Genomic DNA, 12,139 nt, shown 5'->3' on the forward strand with positions numbered 1-12,139 from the left:
GCGCTTGGCGGGCTAGGGGCTCTGGGCTCTTGTCTACAAATGTAAATGGGTCATGAGGTCCAAATGTGGCAGCAACCCAGCAAGGGCCCGGGTGGGAGCTTTCCTTGGTATGGACAGAATGAGGAAAAGACACGGGCAACAGAGAGGCTGGACAGCTCAGGGCAGGTGTCTAAGAACTGTCCCTGGTTCAGTTTCACCAATAAAAATATGAAAATGACATGCTTTCATACCCATTTCATTTCCCACACCAGTGAGGAACTTTAAAAAATGGGCAGTATCTTCCCAGTAGGCAGAGCAGGGGCAGGCAGAGCGAGGCTGGGGTTCCCTGAGTGGCCCAGACCCTACAGACTGCCACCCGTTCAAGGCCAGAAACAGAACCCTCCAACCGCCCCTCCTCCTCCTTCCCACTCTCACCCCACCCTCCTTCCCATTCAAGTTCTGAAACGCATGGACGGGGAGGGAGGAAGGAAAACTATAACTGTGGACTTGGAAAAGTAGAAGGGAATGTGAGGATCATCTCGCTCCTCCCCATTTTACCGATGGGAAAATTGAGTGAAACAGTAAAAGGGGACAGACTTCAGCCTCCTGCTGTCCCAGCTTAGTGCTCTTTACACTGTGCGAGACTGAGACGTGTGAGTGTTATCTGTGTGTGAGAGTGCATGTGTGTGAGAGTGCACGTGTGGATGTGCATTATGCATGTGTGCACATGTGTCAGTACGTGAGTACACGAGTGCTTGGTGTGCATGAGTGTGCATGCATGAGTGTACACGTGTGTGAGTATGTACGTATGAGTGAACATGTGTATCTGTGTCAGGGTGCACATGCATGTGTGTGAGTGCACACCTGTATGTATGAGTGTGTGCATGAGTGCACATCTGTGACTGTGACTGGGTGTTAGTGTGCATGTGTGTGTCTGCACTTCTGTGAGTGTGCAAGTGTGTGCATTATGCATGTGTGTGCACATGTGTCTATATGTAAGTGCACACGAGTGATTGTATATGTGTGAAAGTGCATGTGTGTGCATGTGAGTATGCACATATGAGTGAGCATGTGTATCTAAGTGTGTGAGTCTGCACATGGTATGCACATGTGATTGCATATGAGTGTGCGTGTGATTGCACACACGTGTGAGTGTGCATGTGTTGAACACACACGTGTACATGTTCATGTGTATGAGTGTGTGTGTGTGAATGTGCATGTGAGTATGCATGCGTGTAAGTGGGAGGGATAGTTAGGGAAGGTGGGGCTGGTCATTTACAGAGTGGGACAAAACAGACATCTTGGGAAAGGGCTAGGGTTCTTAACAGGGTAAAGACTGAACAAAATATCTGGTTACATGGAAGAGGGCGTTAAATTTGGGAACAGTTAGAATGGGCTAGTTTAACCCTCTGGGCAAACCAAGGTCTTCTCCAATGACTCCTGAGGACTGTCCTCTCTTAGTACTGAGGGCCTTGGCTCTGGCTCCCATCTTCCTACTGTCTGGCCCGCATCCTGCCATCATCCACCTACCAAAGCCCTTGACTCCTATGGCCCTTACGGTCTCCTCTCCCACTATGCATGCCCATGGTCATCACTGGCCATTCTCTTAAACACAGGAAAGCGGTCCAGACACAACCTTCCCCCGAACGCTCTCCTCTCCTCTCCTCATCTGCTTTTGGCCTCATCAACCCTCTGTCCCTGGACCCCTCTCTGCCATCACAGCCTGTTTCCCTCTGCCTGGACCGCCCTTCTCTATCTTCTCCATGTCCCCAACCTTCACCCACGCAATGAATCAGCTTGAGTCTTACCCTCCCCTTGAACTCTTTCCTGATCCCATCCTTGCTTCCAGGTAGAAGGTGTCACTCCTTTTGGCCCCTACTATACAAATTCCCATCACAGCAATATAAAACAATCACTTCTTTTAAATGTCTATCCCCTCCCTCAAAACTGAAATAAATTAGATAAGACTGTGTTTAATTATTTATGTAACTAGCTCATACGAGGTACTCAAAAAGTGACTGTGGAACCCATGAATGGTTGAATGCATCAGCAAACAAATGAACATGTGAACAGTTTTTTCCAACCAAGCCAACACCGCACATTGTCATCTTTCTTACTTGTCACAGCCTGAGCCAACCATGTAAACAAAGAGCAGCCTGTGTGCTGGCCTTTACCTTCTGAACCTCCTCCCCTGTCCCCACTCTCAATCTCCCGGACTTTCTTTGTTCCTTTCATGGCCCCTCACTTAGGTGACCGATGAGGTCATATTTCTCAAGTCTCCCCCTCTCAGATGACTTTGTTACCTGTTTTCTAGCTCCATGAACACAACTGCGGATTAGAGGGCTCCCCCTCTCTGTCCATGTGCCTCTTCCTGTCCTGGTGGTAACAGGCATCCTTACTCCAACAGCACCATTCACCCATGCCCACCCCAGCAGCCTCATCCACAGCCACAGCTTCTGCCATGTCTTGCTTTAGAGGCATACACCCAGGTTCTTCTTCCCCATCCAGAAAATGAGACCATGCTGAGTATACTGTCAGCATCTCTCACGCTGGCAGTATACAGAGCTTTCTCATGATGAATTGTTCGGGGAGCAGCAGAAACACAAAGTGGGGCTGGGAGGCAATAGGCCTTGGAGAAGTCAGGTTCCAAATTAAGGTCGTCACTCCCTTAACTGGAAGAAACCAAAAACATGGAAGGGTGTGGCTGGCCAAGAGAAGGGGAAGCAGGACAGGGCTCTAGAAATACTTATTGGGCCCCAGTAAGAAAAGCATCAAGGACCAGCTCTGAGAGTCCAGATCCCTCCTCTGCTAAAAGCCCAAAACAAGTAAGATCAGAACTTGATGGGTCTTCAGCTATTTGAAGACCAGGCTGGGAAGAGGCCCAGCAACTAGAAGCAGTTGGAAACTCACCTTCTCACATCCCCTAAGGAAAAACACTGGCTTTCTCTCCTAGATGGGGCACTTGGAGCTCTGGGAGTAGGAGTCAGATGTGGGAGTGGGTGGAATGAAAGAGAGGCTAGAAAATGGGGGTGTCTATCCAAGGATGATGGTCAGGAAGCAGAAGGAAGAGGAAAGGGAGTAGGGAGAGTGCCCTTTCTCTTTCAGAGAAAGACTGGGCTTGGCAGTCAGGGACAATATCTACACCCTCATGGGTTGGAAAGAGCTGAAAGGCTTGCAGAGGCTGGAGGAGGAAGAGAGGTGCTTTGGGAGGGAGATGCCAAGCTTGTTTGGGTACTTACCTCTCAGAGTGGATTTCTCACTTTCCCTCAGCATCCAAACACTTGTCTCTCAGTCCTCCAGTGTCCCCTCCCAGAAATGCCCACTCCCTGGAAAGCTTACTCTACTCTTGTCTGCCAGTCCAAGCATATATCTCCCCATGGTCTGGTTCAAGCCTCTCTCGACATTTGACAATGATCTTGCCCTTTTCTAAACCTACTACCAATGTATTAATTTTACACTTGAGTGTGGCCCCCTCCCACACTGAGTATGGGATGGCCCTGTGACTTGGAGGAAGCAACAGAATGCAGAGGAAGCGCCACTAGAGGAAATGCCATTAAAGGAAGTGCTTTCTAACCAGCCTTAGGCTAAAGAATTAAGAAAGCCTAGCAGCTTCTGCTAGCTTCTGTTTGGGGAGCCCTGAGGCACCATGTATAAAGTCCAACAACCTTGATGGGAACATAGATGGAGAAGCCACATGAAGAGTACCTACAACCATGTGGAGAGAGACAGAGACAGACAGACAAAGAGGCCCAGCCATTCCACTGTCCCAGCTGAGTCCAGCCTTCCAGCCACTCCTACCAAGGCACCTGACATGTGAGTGCATTATCTTGGAAATCCTAGTTCAGTCAGGCACCCAGATGACTGCAGCTCCAGCTGACATCAGTGGAGCATAAGAACCATCCCGCTGAGCCTAGTCAACCCACAGAAGAACTAATTTCCATAAACCGGTTCTCATTAAGTGCTATGATTTAATAATTATCTACTGCTACATAACAAACCACCCCAAAACTTAGTGACTTAAAACAGCAAGCAGTATAGTATCTCTCACAACCCTGGGGACACAGTACACAGTGAGAGCTCATTTATGAAAACACAGCACTGGATCCTTTGATATTTAGGAGCTCCTTTTATCCTGATAACGATGCTGTGGATTGGGAAAGGCAAGGATTCATGTTAGTTCCCTATTCTTGAGTGTTTTTTAAGCAACTTATTTGAGATGGCTAAATTAGTCAGTGACAGGGCTGATCTTCTAATGTCAAACGCAGGGCTATTTCTTTGCGGGAATAGCCAGCGCTCCTGGGGGGATGGAGTTTTCAGGGGCAGGGACAGTCAGGAGCTGGTCAAAGAGAAGGTGATGAGAGAGATGGCAGAGGTGAAGGAGGAGGACTTGAAAGCCTCTTTCAGGGAGGCTGGGTGGTAGGAGACAGAGGAAGAGTGATGGTGAGGTGATTTAGCACAAGAGGATTTGAGAGTATAGTGACAGATGGAGAAAAAGCCATTCTTGACCCATAGGTGAGCTACATGTGAAAGTGCAGATGCTACTTGGAGTGTTAGCCCTGAGGAGCTGGGCAAGACATCGGGCAGCATGGCCAAGCCACCCAGCCCCACCTCACATCAGTCACCCTAGACAGCTCCAACTGGGCCTCATCACATGAGGTCGGCTCCAAAGAGGTCCACATTCCCCAACTCTGTCTATTTCAGGAACAACTCAACTGGGGTGTGCCTCTCCATGGAGCACGGATTTGGGTCAGAGAAAAGCAGGAATTCAGCCAGTGGGAAAGCAGTGATCCCACCCCTTACATCCTCCTCCTCCTGCCCTCTGTCCCACTGGACAGCAGAAAGTGCTCTAAGGGGCTCCCAAGAGCTGAAATGGAAGCCTCTTCTCAGTGGTATCACCTTCCTGCAGTTGGCTGCAGGGATGCTGCAGACAGCAGTCAGGCTGGGTGCTCTCTGCATCCAGATCTGGCAGTTGTGCCCCAAAGTCATTCAGGCTGTGGCCTCCAGCCCTAGAAGACACCATGAGCTCCTTAGATGGGCCCATGCATTAGGAATGGGCTGCAGATGTGCTCCTGAGGCGACAGGAACTGCCAGAGGGGAGCACCCAGCAGCTGGTCCCACAGTGCATTCACTGTGGGGGCTTGCTGCTTCTGGGAGGTGTGCCCTGCATGAATACAAGAGTGTGCATGAGTGCATCTCTCTTAGAGGAAGCCTAGGCCATGCACAGCACATGTGGAATTGGTCATGGCATTTACAGTCAGGAAACCTCCCAAAGGCAAGGCTGTAAACTGCAAATTAAAAATTGAGGAGAAATCTATTTCCTTTGAAATATTCCTCCCTCCCCACATTGCGAGTGTTGGAGTAAGTTAGTAAACAGCATCTCTGTACTTCTGACAGAAACAGGTATTCAGAATCAGAGGAAACTCCTTTGATGAAGGCACAAATGGGAAGAGGAAGGAAAACACTGGTGCAGACAGGCCGACAACACTGTGATGAGACAGATGGACACAGTCACGGGACATCCACCCAGGCTCTGGCCCCAAGCAGATGGGTTTCCTCTGGCAGTGCTAGGCCTGCGGTCAAGGCAGCAACTCACTTACAGAAGGAGCTCAGGATTGTGGTATGCAAACAGCATCCACATGTCTGGCCATTCTACCCAGGAAGGGGAAGGGTCCATCAGGCCACCCAGCTGGTACCATCTGCATGGGGTCCAGCCCTCCCTAGTGAGGGCCCCAGGGAACCCAGGAGAGGAGCATTCATTCCCCACAGTGATTCCAGAAGCTCATTAAAGCCACTTTCATGATCTGGGAGGTGTGGACGATATTATTCAGTTCAGTTCAGTCGCTCAGTCGTGTCTGACTCTTTGAGACCCCATGAATCGCAGCACGCCAGGCCTCCCTGTCCATCGATAACTCCCGGAGTTCATCCAAACTCATGTCCATTGAGTCAGTGATGTCATCCAACCATCTCATCCTCTGTCGTCCCCTTCTCCTCCTGCCCTCAATCTTTTCCAGCATCAGGGTCTTTTCAAATGAGTCAGCTCTTTGCATCAGGTGGCCAAAGTATAGGAGTTTCAGCTTCAGCATCAGTCCTTCCAATGAAAATTCAGGACTGATTTCCTTTAGAATGGACTGGTTGGGTCTCCTTGCAGTCCAAGGGACCCTCAAGAGTCCTCTCCAACACCATAGTTCAAAAGCATCAATTCTGCACTCAGCTTTCTTTATAGTCCAACTCTCACATCCATACATAACCACAGGAAAAACCATAGCCTTGACTAGACGGACCTTTGTTGACAAAGTAATATCTCTGCTTTTCCATATGCTGTCTAGGTTGGTCATAACTTTCCTTCCAAGGAGTAAGTGTCTTTTAATTTCATGGCTGCAATCACCATCTGCAGTGATTTTGGAGCCCAGAAAAATAAAGTCAGCCACTGTTTCCACTGTTTCCCCATCTATTTGCCATGAAGTGATGGGACCAGATGCCATGATCTTAGTTTTCTGAATGTTGAGATTTAAGTCAACTTTTTCACTCTCTTCTTTCACTTTCATCAAGAGGCTCTTTAGTTCTTCTTCACTTTCTGCCATAAGGGTGGTGTCATCTGCATATCTGAGGTTATTGATATTTCTCCCAGCATTCTTGAGTCCAGCCTGTTCTTCCTCCAGCCCAGCATTTCTCATGATGTACTCTGCATATAAGGTAAATAAGCAGGGTGACAATATGCAGCCTTGACGTACTCCTTTTCCTATTTGGAACCAGTGTGTTGTTCCATGTCCAGTTCTAACTGTTGCTTCCTGACCTGCATACAGATTTCTCAAGAGGCAGGTCAAGTGGTCTGGTATTCCCATCTCTTTCAGAATTTTCCACAGTTTATTGTGATCCACACAGTCAAAGGCTCTGGCATAGTCAATCAAACAGAAATAGATGTTTTTCTGGAACTCTCTTGCTTTTTCCATGATCCAGCGGATGTTGGAATTTAATTTCTGGTTCCTCTGCCTTTTCTAAATCCGGCTTGAACATCTGGAATTCACAGTTCACATATTGCTGAAGCCTGGCTTGGAGAATTTTAAGCATTACTTTACTAGCATGTGAGATGAGTGCAGCTGTGCAGTAGTTTGAACATTCTTTGGCACGGTCTTTCTTTAGGATTGGAATGAAAACTGACCTTTTCCAGTCCTGTGGCCACTGCTGAGTTTTCCAAATTTGTTGGCATATTTAGTGCAGCACTTTCACAGCATCATCTTTCAGGATTTGAAATAGCTCAACTGGAATTCCATCACCTCCGCTAGCTTTGTTTGTAGTGATGCTTCCTAAGGCCCATTTGACTTCACATTCCAGGATGTCTGGCTCTAGTTGAGTGATCACACCATCATGATTATCCGGGTTGTGAGGATCTTCTTTGTACAGTTCTTCTGTGTATTCCTGCCACCTCTTCTTAATATCTTCTGCTTCTGTTAGGTCCCTACCATTTCTGTCCTTTATCGAGCCCATCTTTATGTAAAATGTTCCCTTGGTATCTCTAATTTTCTTGAAGAGATCTCTAGTCTTTCCCATTCTATTGTTTTCTTCTATTTCTTTGCATTGATCACTGAGGAAGGCTTTCTTATCTCTCCTTGCTATTCTTTGGAACTCTGCCTTCAAATGGGTATATCTTTCCTTTTCTCCTTTGGATTTTTAGGGTTAGGGTTAGGACAATATTATTATTATTATCTACCAAACCTATATTATTAATCATAACCACAATTGGATCTTATATTTAAATCATGCTTTTACTCTTTCCAAGTATGTTTTCATCTATACCTTCCATTATATATAAAAGAACCTTCAAAAGGAAAAATAGCAATATTAGTAGCCCCATTTGACAGTCAAGGAAACTGAGGCATGAAGGCTGATCTTCTAAAATCAGCAGTTGAGTTCTTATTAGTTACCAGTTGAGTTGGGCCTAGAGCTCTGTTCTATAAACTAGCATCTAATGATGTGGTTTTCAACCTGGGCTATGTATTAGACTCGCCTGGAGAGAGATCTTATCACTTTAGGCTGCACTCCTCCACCCCTACTCCTAGACCACTGAACTCAGAATCCCTGGGGTAGGACCTTGGCAGGTGTCAGGAACTGTAAAGCTCCCCAGGTGATTCTAATGCACAGTCAAGGTTGACAAGGACATCATCAGCCTTACCTGGGAGCTTGCTGGACATGTAGGGTCTCAGGTCCCACCCCAGACTTGCTGCATCTTAATTTTAACATTTTAATCTTCACTTTAACCAGATGCCTAAGTGATCCCTGTGCACAGTAGAGTCTAAGCACTGGGCTGCTGCATCTAGAAAGGCCCACCAGCAGTCTGGCCTGAGTTGAAGACGAGGAGGCTATGGGCCAGTCATTAACGTACTCAGCATTGCTTAGACCGGGCTATACCCGCAAGGTGTATTGTCACAGCCTGTGAATGGAACAAGCTTAAAACTGGCAACCTCTATTTCAGGATCCCTAGAAATAGCAGAGGGGAAGGAGTTTTTGGTAGGAGGGCAGCATGTGTCAAAAGGCGAGGGTGCTGCAGTGCACAACTCCATGCAGACCCCTTTCTGGGTCTGTGCTTCCTCCCTGCCAGCGAGCACTTCAGCTCAACTCACCATCCACAGATTTGGAGGGAGAGCCCACGGGGCTCTTCGGCTCGGACTTGGCTGGGCTCTGAGCTGGAGAAGCAGGTACAGACTTCACAGGGGAGCCAGGTTCCTCTGGGGCAGGCTCCTTCTCTCCTGAAAACACAGAAAACCAACTCAGGACAGAGGTCAGGCAGAAGAGAGATGGGCAGACAGAGTGCTTTGAGGCAATGCTTTCTTCTACTTGGTCCTCATTTCCCCTAACTGGAATTAGCTGCTTCCCCATCCCTCCCACCCCCACCCCCACCGCCACCCCCACCCCCGCCCACACACTTTTTTAAATGTCTGCTACACTCTGGGTGAGGCAAATGGGAGGAGTCAGAGTCTAGGTCTGTTTCCTCTATCAAATCACATCCTTGGATGGATTATATTACCCCTGATGTGGATGCAAGACTGCAGGGGAATTCCCACCCAAAGTTTGTATGCAGCTCACATACTATTTACGTAATTTACATGTTCAGTCCAAACAATCTCTAGAGACAAAAAGCACTGTATTTTTCTATCTACTTCTTTGACTGGCACGTGAGAACTCCAAGCAAGCTGGCAAGGGTTCTTCTAGTGCCTTTGTGCCCAGGAAGATGGCTGACTTTGGGTGGGGAGGGAGGATGTGGAAAAAGGTCCTTCCCTGAGGGAATAAAAGCCTTTGATACCATGCAGGGGCCTGTGGGACTCCTGGGCACAAGGCCTCTCTGTCCCTCATCTTTTTGATTATAGAAAGCTACCTTCATTCAACCTTCATGATCTTCCCTGAGTTCCAATGGGGAGATTCAAGCTGTTGTTAATTATCAAAGGGACAGGAGGTGAGACAAGGGAGAAACAAACAGCAAGAGCAGCCTTGGGGCAAGGCCCATCAGAGGATGCACACAACCATATCTTTGAGCTATTTTGCAGATACTGAAATGCCCTCCAAGTGGAAGAAAGTAATGATTAATAATGACATGCTGCCCACAAGCATGCAGACCCCAGATCAGTTGGAACTGAAGGCTAACGATGCTGACTCCAACTTACTACACCACCAACCCATCCAAAGAATGTCCATGAGCTGATCACACCCTCTTTGGACAATTAATACTAAATTTCTCACTATCTTCCCTAAGTTGGAACACATGGTTGTGACGGCATTAGCCCACCATTGCCCCCTTGGCCTGGCAAAACAGTAAAGCTATTCCTATCTACTTCACCCAAAACTCTGTCTCTGAGATTTGATTCTGCAACTGGTGCAGAGAGAAGCTGAGCTTTCAGCATCATCTTGTCTGGTGGACAAAATCAAGAGCTAAGTCCTGTGTCGCAGACCCCAAGTGCATCTAGAGCAAAGAGAAGGGACAGCTCATGAGGGGAAGAGAGAGGGCTTCCTAGGTGGAGAGAAGTTTGCCGCAGAGCCTGAAGTGTAGACGATATTGAATAAGGTAGCCAAGAAGGGAAACTCTGCCAGGAAGGGACAAAGGCATGAACAAGTTCTCAAGAGTCAGCGTGGAGAGATGGGCTTGACTGAGATTCTGACATAAAGGCCTTGGCTGCTGACAGTTCTGATTTCCAGGTTTATACCAAAACCAGATAGATCCACCAACAACAGTGATCACTATAATAATGATCATATTATTATAACTAACATTTGTCTGGTGCTTACTGACCTAGGCCATATTTATATGGTGCTACTCTAAGTAAGCACCACATGGATTAACTCCTTCTTCCCAGGTGAGAGCGTCAATGGGATCATGGGAGCACCATGTAACCACTGCCAGGTAGGAGCCATGAGGGGCATTATTGGGGATAACAGTATTATGCTCCTAAGAATATTGTTTGGTGATGAAGCAGGAAGGTCAAATGGAAGACATAGGAGAGAAGACACACAGAGAAGCAAATGAAGATTGAAAACAAAGCAAAGAAGCCTGGATGGAGCCCTGGGGCTCTGGTGGGCAGGAAGGAGTGGGTCCGGCTGCTTGGGGGTGGGTAGCAGGGGGTAGTGATGGCCTCAGTTTCTCTGCTGCCTCCCTGGTGCCCCAAGCTCTCCCCTCCCTCTGGCAGGTCCTAAAGCACTGGCCCCCCACCAGGGTTATTTACCCTCCAGTTCTAGCTTCTTCCTCTCCACCTCCTTCTTGTACTCCTCCAGCTCCTGGTCCGTGAGTTGGCTGAAGGGGTTGGGTGCCGTCTCCTCGGATTCGTCTTTGGCATCCGCCTGGCCCTGGGACATCAGCTGGCTGTCTGTGGACTGAAAGTTAACCACAGAGCGTGTTGCCCTCTGAACGCCGTGCTCGGGGCCCAGGCCCCAGCTTCCTTTCAGACTCATGTGGCTGCCCATGGTCTTGCTAGGGACAGCGTGGCAAGCAGCTCCTTGGGAATAGCTCAAGGCCTTGGGGTGGGGTTGCTCACTCCTTCCCACGGCTATCTCACCCCAAGACCTGGATTCTCTGCAACTGCCTGGATGAATGCAGGGGTACCTCCCTCTGCCCCGGAAATAAAATCAAAGGATGCTCCCAAGGAGAAGGAAGATGCACCTTTATTGCAATCTCTCCTGTGGACACTTGCAAGCTGTCACTATGCAAATACAGTCAGCGGCCCACAGGCAGCCAGCCAAAACCCAGCAAGCAAAGCGTTGGCTCAACCAGCTTCAAGCCAGCCACTCCCCACCCACCACCCCTCCTCCCCCAGCAGCAGGACAAGCCACACAGCACACAGCAGTAAGTCATATGCAAAAAACACACAGCGACTCCAGCATTCTCAGTCCAAACTGTTAGTTCTGTTGTGCACACAGTCATAAATTCAAGGAAGTCAAGGTCTTGAATCTTGGATCTTCAACCTGCCTGCTTTGCAGGTCCCCACAGGGACACTGGCAAAATCACTGTGTTTCAACACCTCTGGGGAGCCCCTGGCTCTGGAGAGCTCACCACTGGGCCTTGTGTGAGCTCCGGGAATCCTTTGACCCCTCTCGCCCAGGATAGGGACTGATATTCAGATCCCAAAGCCCTTTATCCCTTTATCCTAACTCAGCATCCTCCTCTTGGCCTTTGAGGATACAGTGCTCTGGAGCTGAAGAGCCAAAGAAAGTGAAGCCCAAGGGAGGTGAGCCAGAGCAACTGGCCCACATCACGCACTCTCAGGCCATCCGTTTCTGGCCCATCAGGTATTCTGATGATGGACCCTGGGCTCCTACCAAAAGAAGGGCAGCACTGGGCCTATCAATTATGGGGTTCACAGGAGAGTCCAACACCAAGATCCCAAGAAGAGGGACTCCAAGGAGAGCACTCAGTATAAATGGCAGCGTTTTCAATAATTTCGCTCATTGTATTGAATTCTCACCTCCCCCCAATATTATGGGCGGGTATGTCTATCCTTGACCCTGTAGCACATTTGATGTCCCTTCTCTTGGTTGAGCTGGGGTGGGGCGGAAGGGATGGCATGACCTTCACACTTCCCTTGCCAATGGGCACCCATCTTGTGAGTTGCAGCCCCATCTGCAATCATGACATCAGTTTGCTCTGCAGAGAGGAATGGCCCCTGAATCCTCCACACAC

At 48.6% G+C, this 12,139-nt stretch overlaps 1 protein-coding gene across 2 annotated transcripts in view; it reads right to left on the minus strand.

The window, feature by feature from the left end:
* The window catches only part of ADD2 (adducin 2), a 125,244-nt gene that overhangs the window by 6,653 nt on the left and 106,452 nt on the right, over positions 1-12,139 (minus strand). For both annotated transcript variants that reach the window (XM_004006050.6, XM_042246317.2), the window contains exons 14-15: positions 10,689-10,836; positions 8,598-8,723 (exon numbers count right to left, since the gene is read on the minus strand). In XM_004006050.6, coding sequence (XP_004006099.4) covers positions 8,598-8,723; positions 10,689-10,836 — 274 coding nt within the window. The remainder of the gene's footprint in view (positions 1-8,597; positions 8,724-10,688; positions 10,837-12,139) is intronic.

This window comes from Ovis aries, chromosome 3, assembly GCF_016772045.2.
Source record: "Ovis aries strain OAR_USU_Benz2616 breed Rambouillet chromosome 3, ARS-UI_Ramb_v3.0, whole genome shotgun sequence".
Taxonomy (NCBI): domain Eukaryota; kingdom Metazoa; phylum Chordata; class Mammalia; order Artiodactyla; family Bovidae; genus Ovis; species Ovis aries.